At 35.8% G+C, this 21279-nt stretch overlaps 1 protein-coding gene across 4 annotated transcripts in view; it reads left to right on the top strand.

Moving 5' to 3' along the window:
- PTPRG (protein tyrosine phosphatase receptor type G) overlaps positions 1-20744 on the top strand; it is a 680787-nt gene extending 660043 nt beyond the window's left edge. For all 4 annotated transcript variants that reach the window (XM_014868697.3, XM_070493516.1, XM_014868696.3 and 1 more), the window contains 6 exons: positions 286-362; positions 852-980; positions 4419-4565; positions 5307-5449; positions 15552-15687; positions 16249-20744. In XM_014868697.3, the coding sequence (XP_014724183.2) occupies positions 286-362; positions 852-980; positions 4419-4565; positions 5307-5449; positions 15552-15687; positions 16249-16395 (779 nt within the window). In that variant the 3' untranslated portion in view covers positions 16396-20744. The remainder of the gene's footprint in view (positions 1-285; positions 363-851; positions 981-4418; positions 4566-5306; positions 5450-15551; positions 15688-16248) is intronic.
- The last annotated feature ends 535 nt before the right edge of the window (positions 20745-21279 follow it).

Raw genomic sequence — 21279 nt, 5'->3', positions numbered from 1 at the left:
TGTCATCTCTGCTCAGAGTGTTCTCTTAGTGATCTGCTGTGAAAACCTCTCCCACAGTAAAATTTTATTCCTCTAATGCCTGTGTCCTTCTGGGATGTGCAGCAAATTTCATTTTACATTCTGCCTTAGCTGATAACACTTTAGCTTTACTAAAAATATAGGTAAGTCTTAAAAAGAAAGGGGTGCCGGGGGATAGATTACTCACCAAGTAAATCTCAGGAAGCGCTGTCGGTTGTGTGTGTATAATAAGGCATATGTGGTGTTTTTGTTTCTTCCATATGATAGCTGAGCGTGCTCGAGTGGGTCTTGCACCGTTGCCTGGAATGAAAGGAACAGATTACATTAATGCTTCTTATATCATGGTGAGAGTCAACAGTTAATTATAAATAAAGTCAATTAAGCTGAAAGGTGCTAAACAGCAGATACCACCTATGCGACTGTTTCATTTTTCAAATAAGTTCTCCATGTGTAATAGCAAAATTATAGAGATTTCCATATCTGGAAACCTCTAACAAAAGACCCCTAATCAGTTGCGTACAAAAACTTACATTAAGCAGAATGCTTGTTAAGGAATTAATTTTATTGTTAATTTCACCCATCTAGTCTTTGAATAAATGTTGAAATTACTATTAAGTACAAACAGCAGGGGTAACCAGAAGTGAATTGCACATGGAGAGAAAATTGTCTACACGTTAGCAGAAGTACATCTAAAAATTAGCCAAACGTACTAAATGCTTTTTCAATTATTTTAGTGTCGTCAAAACAATGTTGTCTTATTTCATGAATGTTTTACTACACAAAGTTAGAATAAAACGTTCATAATCGCTGATTTTTTGTCTTCCTAACTGAAGGGCTATTATAGGAGCAATGAATTTATTATAACACAGCATCCTCTGCCACATACTACGAAAGATTTCTGGCGAATGATTTGGGATCATAATGCACAGATCATTGTCATGCTGCCAGACAACCAGAGCTTGGTAAGTAAAGCACATCTGCTATATATTAATGAGCCTGTGAGGCCATAAGCATAAATTACTTTGATACCTCGCCACAGGGCTACAGTGTCTGTATATGCTGGGGAGGGAATTTAGACTTCTCATCTTTACGTCTGTGCAGATTCCTTTCGTAGTCTCACAGTTACTGTCCTTATCAGTTCCATTGTTTGAGTCTCTGATTCTGGTGATAGCACGCCTCAGTTGTATTCTACATGACAGTGTGGAAGAACGTTTTGAAAAAGAACCTTTTAGAAACCTCATTAATGTATGACCTTAACGTGACCTTTTAGTTGCTATATGTCACTTTTGAAAAATAAATAAATAATAATAGCAGCTAACATTTGAGTATGTAACTGTGTTTACTCTATGTATTAATTCATTTAATCCTCTCTACAATTTTATAACATAGTACTGTTATCATCTTATTTAATAGCTGAGAAAACTGAAGGAAGTGACTTGCCCAAGGGTATACACAAATAATTGGAGCCCAAAAAACTGTATCAGAAGTACTAATAATGTATCATTATTTTTCACCATTCCATAGGCAAGACAGATCTATTACAGGGAAGGAGATAAGGAAAGGCTGTTTTGTTCCAACTTAAAGCTGCTTTTTCAGACCTTGACTAAGCTACTACCTCTTTCTCTTCCCTTTCGTACTTCCTATTGAGGTCTCTAGACTATAGAGGAGAAGGGCGAGCAAGTTTATAAAAATAAACTTAAATGTTTGTGCTTAGATCTCACTGCATTTTTAAGTTTCAGAATTAGCTGGGTCTTCAAAAGCTACTATGAGGACACATTAGCCCACAAAGTAAAAACAAAAACAAAAAACAATGAGGATCTGCCTCCATGTGTGTCAGATTAGTGAGTTTTTTACTCGAGAAAGAACAGCATGTGATTGAACCCCTAGTCTTGATGACATGCATTTGACTGTGTGCCCAGTCAGTAGGAACTTCTTCACTTTGTCGCATTTTGCTCCAGCTTCAGAGTACCAAGATTGCTTCTGTATGATAGAATGGCAACACAGTTGAGAATCTTAAGCTAAAAACTGGAGTGTAAATTTTCAAATTAGCTGGCAATAAGGGTCTATTCTGTTTGGCATGTGGAAATTGGAGCATTTAGGGTTGTTAAAACGTTCATTTGTTGGATGAGTCAGTATTTTATTATTGTCACTTAACAGAGGACAGTTACCAAAAGCATCTACCCACAAGCTCATTTGTATGGGGAGGCTGGGGGGGATACTGGACCAAATAAGTTGATACATGTTCTGCAGACCGTGAGGATACAGAAACTGCCCTGGAACATGTCATCTCAGTGTTGCTGAGGCCCAGGGAGGCTAGGCTGGTATCATACATGTCTGTACTTTCAGCTCCGGGGTCAAAAGTCAGATTCTTTAGTACAGTTTTTCCAAAGATAATGTCTCTGTATTCTTTTGTTTGTTTTATTACTTACTACTACTATAACTTTACAAGACCACAATTCTGTGAATAGCCCAAAAGTCACTGGTTCCTAACTCAGAAAGCACTGTTATAGAGGCCTAGGCATCTTTGACCTATAAATATATTTGGAAGTAAAATAACCATGAGACTGGAGTGCCTACTGAATTAAGAAGTAGCATTTATTTTTCTTAGTCTTTCAAGATGATCAGTTATTCCCTAGTTTACTATCTGTATTCAAGTTTTTTCTCCCTTTCTTGTAAAATACTTTTGGCAGTCATTAGACCAATTTGATAATTTACTGTTCATGTTAATTTCTTTGAGGTACGTAATTTTATTAGTCCCACTTTTCAGATATGGAAATTAAGGCTCAGAAAGATTAATTTATTCAGGATCACATCCAACCCTAAATCCTATGCTTAATCTGTGCATATTGGTTACATTTAGAGGCCTTGTCCATCATTAGCTTGTCTTTAGTATCTGTTACAAGGGTCCCACTTCCATTTCCTTGGACAAAATGTATTAAAACCCATGACAGTTACAGACTTCTTTTGTATAGACTAAACCCAATTGCTAATCTGTTTCCCCTTATGCTGAGCTTTAAAAATAAAAATGTACTTGGCAATAAGCTATATTGAAACTTGAAAGGGTGATAAGTCTTATTGGACTGTTGGCTCATTTCTAATGCAACAATGTAAGATTAAACAAAACCTTCTTTGTTTTGAACATTATTCAGAATTATTTCTGACTTCACTAGTAGTATCTAAGCATTTTCAGGAAAATGCCCATAGAAATCTATATTTTACAGGCAAACTGTAGTTTGCCATTTGAGCTGATCAGAAAAAGAGGTGGGGGGAGTGCTTATTGTCATAATCATTGTATTACTCACAAAATCTCCAGCCTACGCAATGATTAACTTTTTCTTAGGCCTCCACAGTTTTCAGGGATAGAATTCAAGTACCAAGCCTGAATATTTATGCTTAATCTTAAAATAGATGAACATTTAAAGCTTGCCTGATTCAAGGCTGAAAGACTTTCTGTTAGCCCCTTTTGAAACCTCACATTGACAGATTAACTTTTCTTTTAAAGGGTACTTTGTAGTTATGTGCATATTTACGTACTTCTTTCCCAAAAGGTTCTATCCCAGGCCAGGCTAATGACATAGCGGTTAAGTTCAGGCACTCCACTTCCACTTCAGTGGCCTGGGGCTCACAGGTTCGGATCCCAGGCACGGACCTAGCACCACTCGTCAAGCCACACTGTGGCAGCATCCCACATAAAATAGAGGAAGATTGGCACAGATGTTGGCTCAGCAACAATCTTCCTCAAGCAAAAAGAGGAAGACTGGCAACAGATGTTAGCTCAGGGTCACTCTTCCTAAAAAAAAAAAAAAAAAAGGTTCTATCCCTTACCATTTATTAGCAGTGTGATTTTAGGCAATTTTTGGACCTCTCTGAGCCTTGGTGTCCTCATCTGTAAAGACAGATGATAAAAATCCCTAGCCTCACTAGCGTATTGTAAAAATAAAATAAGATAATGCTTATGAAAGTCCTTTGCAAAATGCTAAACAACTGTGGAACTGTTAACATAATCCATAGGAAATAACAATTAGCGTGGCTTAGTTGCTTAAGCAATTGTGAAATAATAAATTAAAATTATTTGATCTAGATCCTGTCTCCTTTTTTACTATGACAATTCTATTACAGAGCACTTCTCAGCTGGGGGTAATACATCCCCTCTAGGGGGAGGGTTTTTTGGTTGTTATGGTGACATAGATGAGAGGTGCTAGGAAATGGTTATGAAGTATATTTTACAATAGAATACAATAGTCAAACTTGGCATGATTAGATGGGGCTATAATTCTGTGAACTCATTTTAAAAGATGATTTGAGAGGTATGGGAAATGGCAAACATAAATCATTTTGCAAGAAAATTCAAAATCAAATGTTTGACAGCACTGCAGAGGAATTTGTTGTGGTTCCCATAGGCAGAAGATGAGTTTGTGTACTGGCCAAGTCGAGAAGAATCCATGAACTGTGAGGCCTTTACCGTCACCCTTATCAGCAAAGACAGACTGTGCCTCTCTAATGAAGAACAAATTATCATCCATGACTTTATCCTTGAAGCTACACAGGTAACCTAAACCTCAGTTCCTCAGTAATAAGCAAACCTGGGCCCTGGATCATCCTTCTAAGTAATAATGAAGTAATTCACCACCCTCGAGACAGGCCCAGGCATTTGAGTGTGACTTAATTTTAAATACATACACTTCCCTTCTTTTTTCCTTCAAATATTTGCTCTTTCCAACTGCGTAGATGAAATGTAACCATTCCTCCGATTGAGCATGCATACAAATAGGTCTGTTGACCTAATTATAAAAACAATATAGTAGGGCTCAATATTTTCTTTGCCATCAGAAATGTAAACCTTGCAATGTGTTGCAGAGATGATACTATTGACTTTTTTTTTAGTAAACAACATTTTGATGTGTCATAACTGCCTTCCTGTAGAGTGGGTCAGAGACGGCCCATCTTATATTAGTAATTTAAATGATGAGCTAACCCCTTTCCTTTTTTTTCCTTTAATTTTATAGATAAGAAGGTAAAGTAGGGTATAAAGTCTCTTATAATTTATTGTCACTTGAAACTTTTGCCTGAACAAAATAGGATTCTACTATTTCATAGTCATGACCTGGTCATTTTTGAATGGCGAGCAGACCTCCCTAGTATGTTTCTTCTGACTCGCCGCAGTTTGGTTAATCTGGTACTCTTTAGTTACCTGTAATATATACTTTCTTCAGAGCAAGTTCTAGTCATTAGATTATAGATACAATGAAACAAAGGATGGGATGTGACTCATGTTGTACTGCTTGTAGGATGACTACGTCCTAGAAGTTCGGCATTTTCAGTGTCCCAAATGGCCTAACCCAGATGCCCCCATAAGCAGTACCTTTGAACTTATTAACGTCATCAAGGAAGAGGCCTTAACAAGAGACGGCCCCACCATTGTTCATGATGAGTATGTATCTGTTTCTTAATTTTTAAACTGAGACATTTTTCTTGTTTCATTGCTATGGTAGTGGAAAGCGAAGGCAGATTTTAAAAAACCTACTCCCTCTCTCAGCTTGTGACAATTGCATGTTTTTTCTAATGTGTACATGTGTAAGATGTTGTGGTTCTGTTTGCCTTTTAATGTGTCAAACCCTTCCAAGGCTTCAGGTTCTCCTAGAGTGTTTGTTCCAGAAAGGTGAAAGTACCATGTGACCCTACAAAAGTAGATTTGCATGCTTTCTGTGGTTTTATGTTTCAATAACACAAATTAATTAAAGTTAATTAAATTATCAATTAACTATTTACATTAATTAAATAGTTACATTTATTTAAAAATCCTTACATTGAATTTCAGCAAACACTTAATATGGGATAAACCTTTTTAAATATGGTTTAGTTAATCAGTAGTGAAAATTTTACTTTACTAATGATAATATTTAGAGTTTACAATGTGTTTTGAAGATTACAGTACTGTCTTTGGGATTTAAAGGTGAAAAATATGAATCTCAAAGAGAACAAATAACTTGCTCCTGGCTCAGAGCTTCCAAGGGTCCAAATGATGTTCAAACCCAGCCCCTTTCCACTTTAGTAGGAGGGAAAAGGGTCGCTGATATACCTTATGGTATGTAAATATTTGGAGTCAAGCTTCATAGCTGCAATCCAGTCTCACAAACCTTTAGCCAATGTGGCACCAATTGTACATCCTCATTTCTATTTTGGTTCCAAGGTAGCTAGCTCCCTTGGTCAGCAACTTCTCAATGCACCCATTATATTCATTAAATTACCAACTACTCCAGTCACATGTATCTTAATAAATTTGAAAGTAAAGCTCATTGTTAAGGGTTTTATTTTCCTTGAATTAACGCTGTAACAGGAAGTGCACAAAGACTTTCAGCTGAGGTCAGCACCTTCACCTCCAATCAGTAGTACTCTCGTATTTGAAGTAAGCCATATTACTGGCTGCTTTCTTGGGAAATAGTAACTATTTTAAATATTGACCTGGCTCTTAATTAGATTAAGAATTAAGATTAGAAGAGCATTATAGTCGAAGCTTTAGTTAAATAGCACACTAAGTAAGGTCCCTGGAAATGTGACAACCACCAGCAGTGTTTAAATAGCACAGACAGCCTCAAAATAACTGGGTAGTTGCTACTGGTTTGTGAAACTTTAGGGTAGGCAGTTATAGCATAAAGTTAGGGCTGCTTCTAGAGTTTTTATCCACTAATCTGGATCAGCTTTTAAAATAACTTCCGGGTTTTACCATCGCTTAATAATTCAGGCGAAATCCTAACATTGCTGCCCGAGTTCTGTGACTGATTTGGCTGTTACGATGGTGCTCCAAGGAATTTTGTCCTAAAGTCAGTAATGCAGCTAATCATGTATTTCATGGTAAGGGAAGAGGGAAACTGATTTATTTATCTATACTCAGCTTTGGGGTATATTTGTCTCATTCGGTGGTTTTTATTTTATACCACATGCTGAATATCTCACCTCTGGAATTAATCAAAGATAGCTGTTCTTAGGCCTAAATAAGAGAAAAGAAAAGTAGTCCTAAACTAGTGGATCTCCAAATATCATGTAGGTGAGCTGGATTAAAAGCCACCTAAAGAAATGTGTTCATTCATTTACCCACCATGTCACTTAGGACATAAGTGATTCCTTAAAAATAATAGAAATTACTTGTCAACATTACTCAAGAACAACTTCAATATTTTTAAACTGTTGCTAGCTCTAATGCAATACTCTGAATGCCTGTTACCATTCACTTTCCTCTTACCTAATTTTGGTACCTTTAACTATCCCTTCCTGATGGCATACAAACACCTCAAATTTAGCTTGCCCAAAACCAAACTCATGGGGCCTGGTGACATGGTGGTTAAGTATGCACACTCTACTTCAGCAGCCCAGGGTTTGCAGGTTTGGATCCTGGGCGTGGACCTAGCACCACTCGTCAAGCCACACTGTGGTAGCATCCCACATAAAATAGAGGAAAATTGGCACAGATGCTAGCTCAGTGACAATCTTCCTCAAGCAAAAAGAGGAAGATTGGCAACAGATGTTGGCTCAGGGCCACTCTTTCTCACACACACACACAAAACCAAACTCATCATCTTCTAGTCTGCACCCATCTACTTAGTTGTACAAACCAGAAACACATGAGAGTTCCTTGTGTGTGCCCCCTCACCCCCACATCTAACTGGCCACCAAGTCTTGTTGATGCTACCCATTCTTTCAGTACATTTTTCAAATTCTTTTACAGTCTGGCCTATGTTTACTTTTCTGGCTATCATCCAGTCTTCCATTGGAATACTTCCTACAAGCCACCTTGCCCCTGAAAGTGCCCTTCTGTTCAACATACACTGTAAAAGTCACTCTGTTTGAAACTGTCTCTGACTCATCCCAGAGATGATCATCAAAATCATCAACAAACATTACATCCTTACCTATGCCATTCCTGTTTATCATATCACATTGTACCTACTTGTTTATGTGACCGTCACTCCCACATTGGTGAGACCAGCAGTGGTAACTTATTCATCCCAGTCTCCATGGGGTGAAGGCCAGTGTCTGGCACATAATAGGTGCTGGATAAATATTGGCATGAATGTGTGCTGTGCTTCAAATGGTAATGACCTACAAATTGTTAAGGCTATATACCGCTATATAAAGAGTCTTGTGCCGTGCTTTTTATTTTCTTTATTGTCACTTTGCCTGCTTAAACTCTCCTGTGAACTATAAAACCAGTTTACAAAGTTTTTTAAGCTCTGTCAAAAGTGGAAATGAACAGGCTTGGAGAGAAGGCCTCAGTACTTCACTGTAAGTCAACGAGTTGAACTTTTAGTGCACAAACTTCATGATATCTGTGTGGTCTTCATAGAGATCTTTTTAACACCTACTTTTAGGGTTCTCAGCTGTGTGCCAGGTGGACAAAGTTTCTGGATAAATGACGTAAGGATAAAATTCCTCACCAAAAAGTAAACTGATTCTATGTGAGGACAGGCACAGCTTAAAAGCAAACTGCTTTATTCTCAGCATCCTACATTCATCTCTTCAAGACGATTCTGTTCAGAGACTGACCTCGTATCTTCCTACAGAAGCAGAGTGGAGCATAGGCATGGTTCTTATACAGCCTTATGAGACAATAGCAGATCAGACCTTACTCACAGCAGGAAGAATAGTTTCCTGTGCCAACACCTAATGTTAATTATTCACTCTGGAGATACCTCTCTCTACCCTATTGGATATCACAGTAGGCTAATTTCATTTAACAGTTTTCAGAGTGTGATCTGAAGACCCCTGGTTGGTAGGAAGGTCTCCAAGGCCCTTCCAGGAGAACCAAGAGGGCAAAACTACTTTCATAATAATATAAAGCTACTACTTGCCTTGTTCACTTTCCTTTGTACAGTAGTTTTCCAGAGCTACATGACATGGGATGACATCCTCACTCTGATGGCTAATAGAATGTACGTTTGCATGGTTTTTTGTTTTAACATTTTCTCAGTTTTAATTTCTGATACAGTAAATATTGATAGATATAGCCCAAATAAGCAAAAGCTCTTTGGGGGTCCTCAATATTTTTTATTTGGTCCTGAGATCAAAGAGTCTGAAGACTGTGGAGATGCTCTATAGGAGACACAGAAATATTTAGACTATACCACCTGCTGCAAAGATACTCACAAATCATCACTAATTCAGTTTTTCATTTAATCTTCAGAATTACCCCACTAGGAAGGTAATTTCAGGATCTCTACTTCATATATGAGAAAATACGCAGAGTGAAGCTAAGTAATAGAACTTGTATACACACACAGTTAGTAAGGGGCAGGGACAGGAACAGCTACATAATTTTTAGAGTCCAGTGTAAAATTCAAAAATTATTAAGAATTTCCAGATGCAACAGCAGAGCATGAAACTAAGTGCAGCACCCTTCTGAGTAGGGAACCCATCAAAGCATGAGGCCTGCCCTACAAAACTGCACAGGTGGCAAGCCAGGAGGCTGGCCCTGGCCATAGTCAGATCCAGATCTGTCTAATCCTCCTGGTTACCACTGCCTCCCACTGGTTTTCACAGTAAATACTCCTGCACTCATTGCCCTCGTTTCTTCAGACTGTGGGGTTTTTTTTCCTACTTTATTTTCTCATTCACTTCTAAAGTTTTAATTTCTTAAAGTCCCATGGAAGGCTTTTGTGTTGCCATCATTCCCCAGAACTGACGCATATTCAAGCTTTAACTCTGTTTTCCTTCCTGCCCTAATGACTTCAAAGGGAAGCTTCACTGTCTTCAGAGTGACAGGGTTATAATTCTGGATTGCATTTTTGGTTTGAGTTTTAAAATAACATCTTAAATGCAAAGCTACAATAATTGTAATTATAGGAAATAGTAAAAAATATAATTAAATGAGCATAGATATTACTCACACTGCTGATACAAGAAACCCCAATGTGGTTTAAAATAAATATAGACAGAGCACTTAAAAACATTACTGTACATTGGTAACTTAAAGTACTTTCCTTTCTTTGAGGTACAGGCAAAGAAAGATGAAAATACTTCTGTTTTTTTCTTAACAGCACGAGTTAAATAAGCATTGCTCTCAATGTGGCCCTTTGAGGAAGCAGCAAACTAACTACCAAAGCCAGTGAATTTATATACGATTCTTGTTTTTATCAAGGCTACAAATTACTTTTATCACTTTTTCACCAAGTCCCTGAAGTTTTAAGTGCAAATCTATGAAAGTCGACAAACATCCTTTAATCCTACTTAATTCCTAAACTTTTGAAAGAGAATGGCCTTTATTTTCTCCATCTTTAATCTTTCATTGTAATGCTTGGTATGTAGAAGTTACTTAAAAGTAGCTGTGCATTTGATTGATTGGACTTCGTTTCTAGTCGTGTTTAAAGTCTTGTTGTGTAGATGCTTTTTAATTTAGGTACTTATTTAAGAGAGGCTAAGTACAGTCATGCGTCGCTTAACGACAGGGATACGTTCTGAGAAATGTCTCACTAGGCAATTTCATCATTGTGTGAACATCACAGAATGTACTTGCGCAAACCTAAATGGTATAGCCTACCACACACCTAGGCCATATGGTACTCAGATTATGGGACCACCGTGGTATATGCAGGCCATTGTTGAATGAAATGTCATTTTGCAGTGCATGACTGTATAGGAAAAGCCAGAGTTAATCTCAAATGGAGTACACACTACATAATAAAATACTTATCATGTGACTTTTCTATCTGAATAGTTACAGATAACTTTAAGAGAGAGAGAGATCTTAATGTGTTCTAGTGAAACTGTTAAGACTTAAGCAAGGGTTAAGTTCTTCCCATCCTGAAAAAAATTGATACAAATTATTAAAAAAAAAAACCAAACAAACCTAGCCATGCTAAAATGAGATGGTAAGCTCAGTGCTATTGAGAATCTGAGGAAAGACAATGTGACAAGAACAAAAACATACTGTGAATCAGTTAATAGAGCAATCATAATAGGATTTTAAAATAATATGCTCAGATCTAAAAGAAGACTGTGAAATGAAATAAACATATTATGAAACAGAAACAAATTACAGCCTAAGAAATGGAAGAAATACGAGATGGGCAGGTAGTAGAATAGACAAAGCTGAAATCAAACTAGGATATGGAAGCTAGATACAGAAGTTCTAACATATGTTTACGAGGGATCAATGGAGAGAGAAAAGATTAAAGAAGAAGAAATAATGGCTGAGATTTTCTAAGAACTGAGTGAAGAGATGAGTTCTTAAACTGAATATCAGGATACATTTGAACAATAACTTTTAGAGAGAAGATTTAGATACCACAATTAACCAGGCTGATCTCATAGTGATATATAAAAGTATGCACCCAAGAGAGATTGTATGGAGAGACTATATAGTCTCTTCAAACACAAATGGTTTATTTACTTAAACTGATCATAAATGGAATTTCAATACATTCTCAAAAAACTGATACCATACAAGGTCACATTCACTGATTACGGTGCATTAATACTAGAAACCAACAGTAAAATGAAACCCCAAATCATTATACCTAGACGCTGAAATCCTTACATCTAGAATTACTTATGGATAATTCATGGGTTAAAGAGGTAATGACAATAGAAATTCTGAAATACTTAAAACTAAATGATGATGAAGGCACTGCATTTCAAAAACCTGGTAGGATGTAGCCAAACTAGGCTCAGAGAAAAAAGTTTATAGCCTATGCTGCATATTTTGGAGAAGAGATTAAAAATAAGCTAAGCTTTCAACTCAAGAAGCCAGAATAAGAACCAGATAAATCCACAAAAAGTGTAAGGAATTAAAAGATAAAAGCAAACAGTAATGAAATAGGAGCGGGGAAGAAATAGTAAAATTTAAGCAATAAAGTCTAATAAAAAACCCAACTTTGGAAAATGACAAAGAAACAAATTAGAGAAAGCACAAATTAACATTTAAGTCCTTATCCTTTGAGAGTTTTATACTGAAATATTAATAAGATACCTGCAATTTGCTTCAAAATATGTGGGGTAGGAAGTAAAGATTAAACGGCTACGTGTGGCTTACTGTCCTATTGTACTTTTGTGTATGTTTGATATTTTCTATAATAAAAGCTTAAAATAATAAAAATATTTGAAAAGGCATAAAATAAACATTTGAAACTATAACTCTGTACTAATAAATTTTTAAACCTAGATAATAACCATAATAAATGATATTTTTTGAACACGTGATATGTGTTCGTCTCTGTTCTGAGCCATTTACATGTATCAGCTCAAATACAAGCTCTGCTCTCAAGAGCTATGAGAACTTGGCCAGTTACTTCACCGTGTTTCTTCACCCTCACAATGGGGATAATAATGGTACCGGTACCATAGGATTGTTGTGAGGATTAAGTTGGCGCTTCACCTATAAGAGAGCCTGGCACATAGTAAGAGCACGACATACGTTAGTGATTATTAAGAATTTATAAAAGGATGAGTTCTCGACCTAAGGCCTACCAAGTCCTCACCGGGCTGCATTTGAGCAATAATACACACACACACACACACAATATTTTATGTAACCTTAATTTTAAAAATCAAACAAGGCTAGCATCAGAATGGAAAAGTATAGGCCAATCCTATTATTTATTTGAATATGGATGCAAAAAAACTAAAATACTGTCAGTCAAATAAAATCCAATGTGCTATATTTTAAGAATTATACATCATGAAAAAGTCAGATTTATCCTGGGACTATAGAGCTGGTTAAACGTTACCAGAAATCTCTCAGCACATTCAGGACATTATTAAAGGGATTTCTAAAAAAATGAGGAGATGTTGGAAAGCATACAATAAAATAACATTCATTCATGATCCCCTTCCCCAAAAGAAAACAATCTTATCAAACTAAAAGTAGAAAGCATCCTCCTTAACATAATCAATGTTATTTATCAGAAGCCTATAGCAAACATTTTTATTTAACTTTTAAAACTTGGAGCTTTACCATTAAAGAACACAACATGATACATCCTTGCAGTACTAGAATGCAAAACTATCGAGGTCCTAGCCAATGCAGTAAAAGCAGATGTAAGAAGTATAAAAGCTGAAAAGAGGCAAAACTGACATTGGCTGATAAAGATGGAGCCAACTTCTTAGAGAATCCACAAATTATTATAACTCAAAAGAGTTCTGCATGACTGGATACAAGTTTACCATGTGAAAAATCAATAACTTTCCTATATGTCAACTGAAACCAAACAGAAAATATTATAAAAAGAGGCCATTCTCAAAAGTAACAGAAACTCTAAAAGTACCTACGAATTACCCTAAAATGAAATTGGCAAAGGCTATGAAGAAAACTATAAAATCTAATTGAAAACCATTAAAGACCTGAATAAATGGAGGAAAGACATCATGTTTATGAACAGAAAAACTCAAAAAGATGTTAATGTCTTCAGATTGATCTATATATCCAATGCAACCTAACAAAACTTTTTGTGTTCCTTGACAATACAGTTTCAAAATTAATATGAAACAGGATGGGGTAGAAGGGTAGAGGTATTCGGAAATGAGCGTGCAAGTGAAAAATGAAAATATATATGTTTGAAGCACTAAAAAAAATTAATATGAAATAATAAATGTAGAGACGGCCAAGACTATTGTGGAAACATGGTTTATTCCCAGATATCAAGACTTATTTAAAACCTACAAGAATTAAGACAAATGTGGAGAAATGCAAAAAATAAACAGATTAAATGACCAAAATACAGGGTTCAGAAACCGGCCTGCATATATGAGAATTTAGTATATGATAAAAAGGCACTTCAAGTCAATGAGAAAAGATGAAACTATTCATTAAAAAATGCTGGGGCAATTAGTCATCTATTAGAAAAAAATAACTAAAATCAGATCCTTACATCAAAACAAGAATAAGATTCAGGTAAATTAAAGAATTAAATGTAAAAAAAATTAGAAAAATGTAGGAGAATATCTTTAAAATACTGGGCTAAAGAAAGCATTCTCAAACAAGACTCCTAAAAAAGCTAAAAGTAAAAGAACAATAAATTTAAATTGATTACATCTAGACTATAGTTCAATATAACAAAAATGACCATAAATAATGTTAAGAGAAATTAAAGATTGGAAACAATAGTTGAAACATACACTATAGATAATATAAAATAACTCCTATATAAATAAATTTAAAAGAGACCAACTTAATAGAAAAATGGCCAAGTATATTAACAGGCAATTTCAGAAAAGGAAATAAAATGATGGTCGATAAACAAAAAGATATTTAACTTTTCTGGTAAACAAGGAAATGCAATTAAAACAACAGTAAAATAGAATTTTTCACCCATCGGATTGGTAGAAGTGTTTACAGTTTAAAATGGTGAGGAGAAACAAGTATTCTTATGCTGGGAGAAGTATAAACAGGGAGCAACCACTTGGGAGAGAAATATGGCAGTATCTTTAAAATTAAAAATACGCATGCCTGTGACCTAGCTCTTCTACTCCGGGTGTCTCTGCTCATGTGCACAAGATACAACGTTTGTCCATCCATAGGGAAATGAGTAAGTCCGGTATGCATGCAGCAGAGGAAATAATGAGCTGGATTGATATGTACTGATATACCTAAGTCTGGAAGGCTGCACCTAAATGTGTAACAATATTTTACCCCTAGATAGTTTACCTCTAAAGTTGGGGTGGTGGTTAGGGGGACTTTGGTCTTACTTATATTAAAGAAGTAAAACATCTGTAATGTTTTAATTTCATCTAAGAATAAATTCAGAAACTACATATTTAATAGTTTCTTAACAGAACAGTGGGCACAGGGCTTCTAAATTCTAGTCTCCTTTCTACCACCAATCAGTAACCCACCTTGAACAGGTCATTTAATCCATCTGTTTTCTCAGCACTAATATGAAAACTATGTGGGGAAAATGAAGTTGGCAACTTGGCCTGATGAAAAAGGCTACTACCGTTCTAATCTTTTTGTGTGTGTGTGAAGCACAGAGAACTATATTTTTCCAAGAATTTTATAGAAGGTGCTGTCATTTGGAAAGTTCCGCTTCAGTGCCAAAAATAATTTCTTAATATGAAGCTCATTTTGAAAATTCTCTGACTGCATTTGAGCCATATATTTCCATTTCTATTCATATTTTGTAAGTTCAATGTAGCTGTTTGGGATTGTTAAAAAGAATTTTTTCAGAGCCTTTCCCCACTTTCTACTTGTCCAATGGCCTCTTGTTAAGGGTCTCAAACTCTTTTTCCTGTTATACCAGCCTGCTTGTCCTCAACATCAGGTCTTCCGTAGCCATCCCAAGTCTAATTTTGAACCTCTCATTTCATGTGAGATGTCAAGCTAAGCATCTGATAAACCAGTTTGGGAGATTTACATTCATAAACAAATGTTACCTTTATGCTAGCCTCCAAATCTCTCCCCTGTCCAGCATTTCACTCGTCTTTGTGTTCTAGAATAGATATCAATACAGTTTACTTAGCTTCCATGAAAATATGTGATGGTAATTTCATTCCAAAATATTCAGTCCCTTAGTAAATCTGAAATAGCATTTTTTTTCCTTCCCAAGGTATGGAGCAGTTTCAGCAGGAATGTTGTGTGCCCTTACCACCCTGTCCCAGCAACTGGAGAACGAGAACGCTGTGGATGTTTTTCAGGTGGCAAAAATGATCAATCTTATGAGGCCTGGAGTATTCACAGACATTGTAAGTACTTTGCTTATTTGTGAAACATACCAGTTATGACTCAGGCTCACACTTTAGAGCAGTGCTTCTCAACTAGGGCTGATTTTGCCTCCCAGGGGATATTTGGGAATGTCTAGAGAGTTTTGTGGGGATAGAAAGAGGTGTTCTCACATCTAGTGAGTAGAGCCCACAGATGGTGCTAAACATCCTGTAATGCACAAGACGGCCCTCCACAACAAAGAATTATCTAGCCCAAAATGTCAGTAGTGCTGAAACTAAGGAACTCTGCTTTCTAGAGTATACTATTCTCTGTTTTAAGATATGGATATTCTGTTATCTTAATGCACTGTCAATAGTGAGAATTAGTTCCAAGCTAACAGAGATCAAAAGGATATGAAGAAGGTGTAGACCTTGATTATAAAGGGTTCAAGTTATTTTTTAAAAAGCACCTTAGAGAGCATAAATGGATATTCCTGTGTCTCTAGTATGTTTTTCACCATTACATTTTTAATTGCTATTTCCACCTTAGGTGAAATGCCAGTGCTGTTCTTTGGCTCAAACTGTCTTCCTCTTGTTTTTCAGGAACAATACCAGTTTGTCTATAAAGCAATGCTCAGCTTGGTCAGCACTAAAGAAAATGGAAATGGTCCCATGACAGTGGACAAAAATGGTGCTGTTCTAATCGCAGATGAATCAGACCCTGCCGAGAGTATGGAATCTCTAGTGTGATTGGAATCCTGAAAGGGCACTTAATTTGTAAAACTTCTGAAGACTGAGAACTTTTTTGAGGCCTTTTTTGCCAGACTCTAGGTTATACAATAACCCAGTTACTTTTGTACACTGATAAAAGTTTTGATATTTATTTTTTGCCATTTTATGTCTTAATGGTATCCTACTGAGCATTTGCACCTCTGTTCATTTCACACAGTGAAACGCAATTTTACCTAGTTTGCACTATATGATCAGTGTTACTGCCTATAATCTAATACTAAAGCAAACCCCGATGTGACATTCCATGACAACATACATGCTACTTTTTAGTTCAGTACAGTGAAGGTCTTTGTTATGACAGTGAATCTTGATTTTTAATTATTATTATTGCTAAAGCAGTTGCATTCTACTAGCAGGCAATGCTGTACTTTTCCTCAGTCCTCCTATTTTTTTTAGGCACTGTTCAATACTGTATGCCTTCTATATTTTAATGGAGTGGATGAGCATTGTTTTCTTTTAAAGAATAGCAGATTATTGGGAGCTATTAAGAAGGTCTATCAACTTCATGGCCTTGAAACAGTTCGATTTATGATGGTGAAGATATCCACAACGAAATTAGAAGGCTTAAGAGTTGCTTCATGTGAACATCACTTATTAGTTACAAAGTTATATTCATAGCTTAAAAAAATGCCCAATTGTGTCAAAATAAAGGATATCTCTGTATTACAGTTTTCACAGTAGCTATGTGGATGGTGTGTGTTATTTCCATTTTGACTCTCTAAAATAGCTACACCTAAAATCAGGGCTATCTTTTACAATAGAGAGATGGCAATATTTTACACAACTCAGTTATGAAACCCTTTAGTGACTCTCCATTAGTGCTTCTTGGTTTATAATGCCATACCTCACGGCAGGTGGAATAATGAAAATTTTTGCAGGTGTGTAATTTTGAAGCTAGTCCTCTAAAATATCCCTATTACTCGTATAGCAGTCTAATAAAAACTACCTATATAGTTAACATTCTTTTCTTTCCTTTTTTGCCAAATGTTTCATGATAAATCTCATAATTACATACCTTCTTCTACTTAGGATTAAATTGAAAATACTGTATTAGCAAAAGTCTTGGGCCTATCTAGACTCCCACACATGGATAAATCTGATTTGGAGAGAGAAAATTAGAATCTTGAATAAAAGACAATATTGACATTTTCAAATAGTTTTAAAAGAGAGAGATGGCTTTGTATGCTTTTGTGTAGTTTAGCCTCAAGAACAGATACACTTCAGTAAAAGAGGCTGATAATCATTACTCAGAGCCCAAGGAAGTTATTTGGTCTAGCCTCCAGAGCCATATTCACCCTACAGTACATAATGGGAAAATTAGAATCATTAATAAGAAATTTCAGTTAGTTAGAAAAATAGGCTACTTACTGAGCTCTGCTTTGTCTATTGCGTATTTGCTTTTGAGCGACAACTTCTGTCCAAAGTGAAATCATCACCAGAACTGGGCCTGTTAGGAAGAAAAGGGTTTTGGTTACTTTTTATGCCAATAAATGTCAACAAAGAGCCCACACTGGCTACTATCATACTATCTGGGCAGGCGTTAAAACATTAATGACAATCAGCACTGAGATTGAGGTGGCTTTCTCTGAAGTTTGTCAGAGTGGTGCTGAAGGACCAAAGCTGATAAAGAGAGGCTACAGGCCAAGTCCAGGAGTTCCAATGCACGGGCCAGGTCAATGGAGTTTTAATGAACTACATAACTTGCCAGGGTTCACCTCATCTTTTCATCACATAGATTCAGCAACACAGAACAGTTTGCTGTTCACGAATTATGTAGGCTAGGCTTGAGAAAAGGTGTGCAAGTGAACAAAGTTTGCTAAATTTTATGTGCTAGATGATATAGACAGACACCTTCACAGCCCTCTGCTCCCATCAGAGGTGACACAAAAAAAGCTCTACCTAACACTTAAGAAAAAAATCTTGAACGTAGGAACACTACAACTGCCAGAAGGCTGAGGAAAATCAGGAAGGGAAAGGTTTCAGATCGTGGCAAAAGCGAGATCATTTTAGTCAATTAAGTAGGTGTCTTTAGTCGTATAGAGTATTGATATGAGCTAACTCTTTGCAGTAGTTGACACAGTGGACTTGACTTTCAGAAGTAATGTTCCAGTTGGGGTTCATGGTCCCTCAGTAATTTTTTCTTAATGAAAGTAAACATTGGTTAGAAGACACATAGCGAGTATTCTCTTCTATGCTGTTTACAGAGGGCTCAATTCATGAAAATGTATACCCTCCAACATAATTCTGTGACCATCTCTTACATGGGTATCAGAATCATCATAAAAGAGATAGCTAGTAAATAGAATAGAAACGTTATAAGGATGATTTAGAAGTTCTCTGTGAGCAACTGTGTGTCTATAGGGGGCTTGAACCAAAGTTTACAAATCCTGACCCACTGAACTATGAGCAATTGCTACTTGCCCATCTTGCCAAAGTGGTCCAAACACACTTCACTGAGGATAGTTATATCCAGCAGTTCCTCACTTTCACCAGAGAGTGTATCTTCACTATTCTTCATTTGTTATTGGCAAAAATATGCTTGCATCTTTCCAGAGGCAGAGAATTTCAAAGATGGTGTTTTCTTTGAGATGTAAGCACATTGCTTAACTACATAACAAGGTTATTATCGCTTGCACTCAGGGGGAAAGGAACTAGCTATTGCAAATTTATGTGTGCTATTTTATAAAAATAAAGTTTTCGGGTATATGGATTTAGCTCTAGGTAAACAGAATGCACACATCATACAAAACTGAATTGCAATGATCAGACCAAGTGGCCGTGCTGGACATTAGAGAAAAGATAACCTTATTGCCATCAGGAGAACTCTTTCTTACATCCCAAAGCCGCAATATCTTCTTTATATAAAAAAGTTAACTTCTGAATTTCAAGAAGAATGAGGTTCACTGAATTGGTGTTCCTACTTTGTATGCCTTGCAGCTCTTAGAGTCTAGTTCAAGTTGAAGAGTCCAGCAAGGTCAGAAAAGGTTATGGTGTTCCAGGTCTGGCTGTTGGAGTTTTTAGCCCAGAGTGACATATTAAAATCAACAAATAACCTTAATTATTTTATAATGACACAGCACAACTGCCTTGTTATGAATTTTTTCTTAAATGCATATATACTGTATTTAAAAATTAAAATATAGATACCAATTTACCAAAGATACATATTACTAATTCTAAGCAAAAAAATAAGAAAAGGAAACCCAAACTCATCATAATTTAAGACATAATAATCAAAATATAGTTTAAGAATTTAGCAGTATACTGGAAAATGCATTTTCGACTCCTATGTTCTAAAGTTTATGTTCAAATGGCGCCAGTGAATTTTTATATGAAGGGAAAATGCCTGCTTTTTTCCTTTTTTTTTTAAACAGCTGTAATTTCACTTACCCCTTTGCGCTTTCCCTTAGTTGCTATTTAACATACAATATTGGCTTTACTTATCTCTAGGAAGAAGGCATGCTACCAATAGAAGGAATTGTAATAATGATATTTGGCCTCTACTTTGTCTTAGCTATTAAACTGTTTTTAGTATTTTTGTTAAATATTTGCAAAGGGAAGCATTTTCTACAGAGGATAATTAATTTCAAGAAAACTATCTTGAGTTTTAAGAAATAAACATCTCCAGAAAAGGAGACGGCCGATTTTATAAAATGTCGCAACTCTCCAACATTTGGGGTAGTGACTCCTTTTTTGTTAGGACATTTGAAACTAGCAAGCAGCCATTGTTTCTAAAACACTCAGCCTTCATGTTGATTCATGTTTCTTTCACTTCATTTTGAAATAGCTAAAATCATTAAAACTGTAAATATTTTGTTGCTTGGATAAGCATCTTCTGGGAACTTTGTATCTATGGTATATAATCATAGAATTTTATATTTTCATATAAAGCTAATTTTTTTCTAGTTTCAACTCCGTCATAGCTTTTTTTCTTTTTTTTTGTGCGTGGTGGATATGTGAATTCAACTTTGTGTACTGAAGTAGCAAGAACCATCTTTGCATTCCAAAAGAATCCAACGTGTTATTTCTTTGAGGCAGTGATTGTGAAAGTTGGGTTTTCTTTTTTAATTCCATTGACCATTTGTGCAATAGGAATTAGACATAATTAGTCACTGAACACATTCGTTGCATTGACCCATTTGGAAAAAGTGGGTGTTTTTTTAATTTGTTCGGGGGGAGGGGTTTTGTAACCTGAAATTTTTCCCTTTTTTCTTCTGTTTAAAACTATATCAAATCATTCTATTATAGTGTTATTTAATATGTAAATTGTATTGCTATACATAAAATAAAGTATGGTTTTTGATGTATTCTTTAGTGCTGAGCATTTCTATGAAAATATCTATATACGATAAAATCAGGTTATTAGTCTCCCTTAACAGATCACATTTATCCCCACTAACCCTTCATCTTAGTTTTCATGGTAGTAAAATGAATGTTAGGAGTCTCTTTACACAAGCAGAAAATGAAAAAGAAGTGTCTTTTCTTAATTCTTCCTCCTTTAAAGAATAAATAATGACAAAGTTTTACCTACATGTTGAATCAAACTTTATTTGCTTTATGAATCTGCTACCAAATTATAAGCAGAATTACTGTTTTATGCAGTATATTAACTAGATTTGTAGCAACTTCTCCCCCTTAATATTTACTGTGTAGGATGAAGGATATATCCTGGCAAGACTTTTGGAGAATCTATGAAATATACATACAATCACCACAATTGTTTCTACTTAGAAGAAACTACTTCTTCTTCTTCTTCTTCTTCTTCTTCTTCTTCTTTTTTTTTTTTGCTGAGGAAGATTTGCCCTGAGCTAACATCTCATCTGTTGCCAATCTTCCTCTGTT

This window comes from Equus asinus, chromosome 21, assembly GCF_041296235.1.
Source record: "Equus asinus isolate D_3611 breed Donkey chromosome 21, EquAss-T2T_v2, whole genome shotgun sequence".
In the NCBI taxonomy this organism is placed as follows: domain Eukaryota; kingdom Metazoa; phylum Chordata; class Mammalia; order Perissodactyla; family Equidae; genus Equus; species Equus asinus.
Note: the sequence above shows the minus strand (reverse complement) of the source record. Positions and strands in the feature narration are given on the sequence as shown.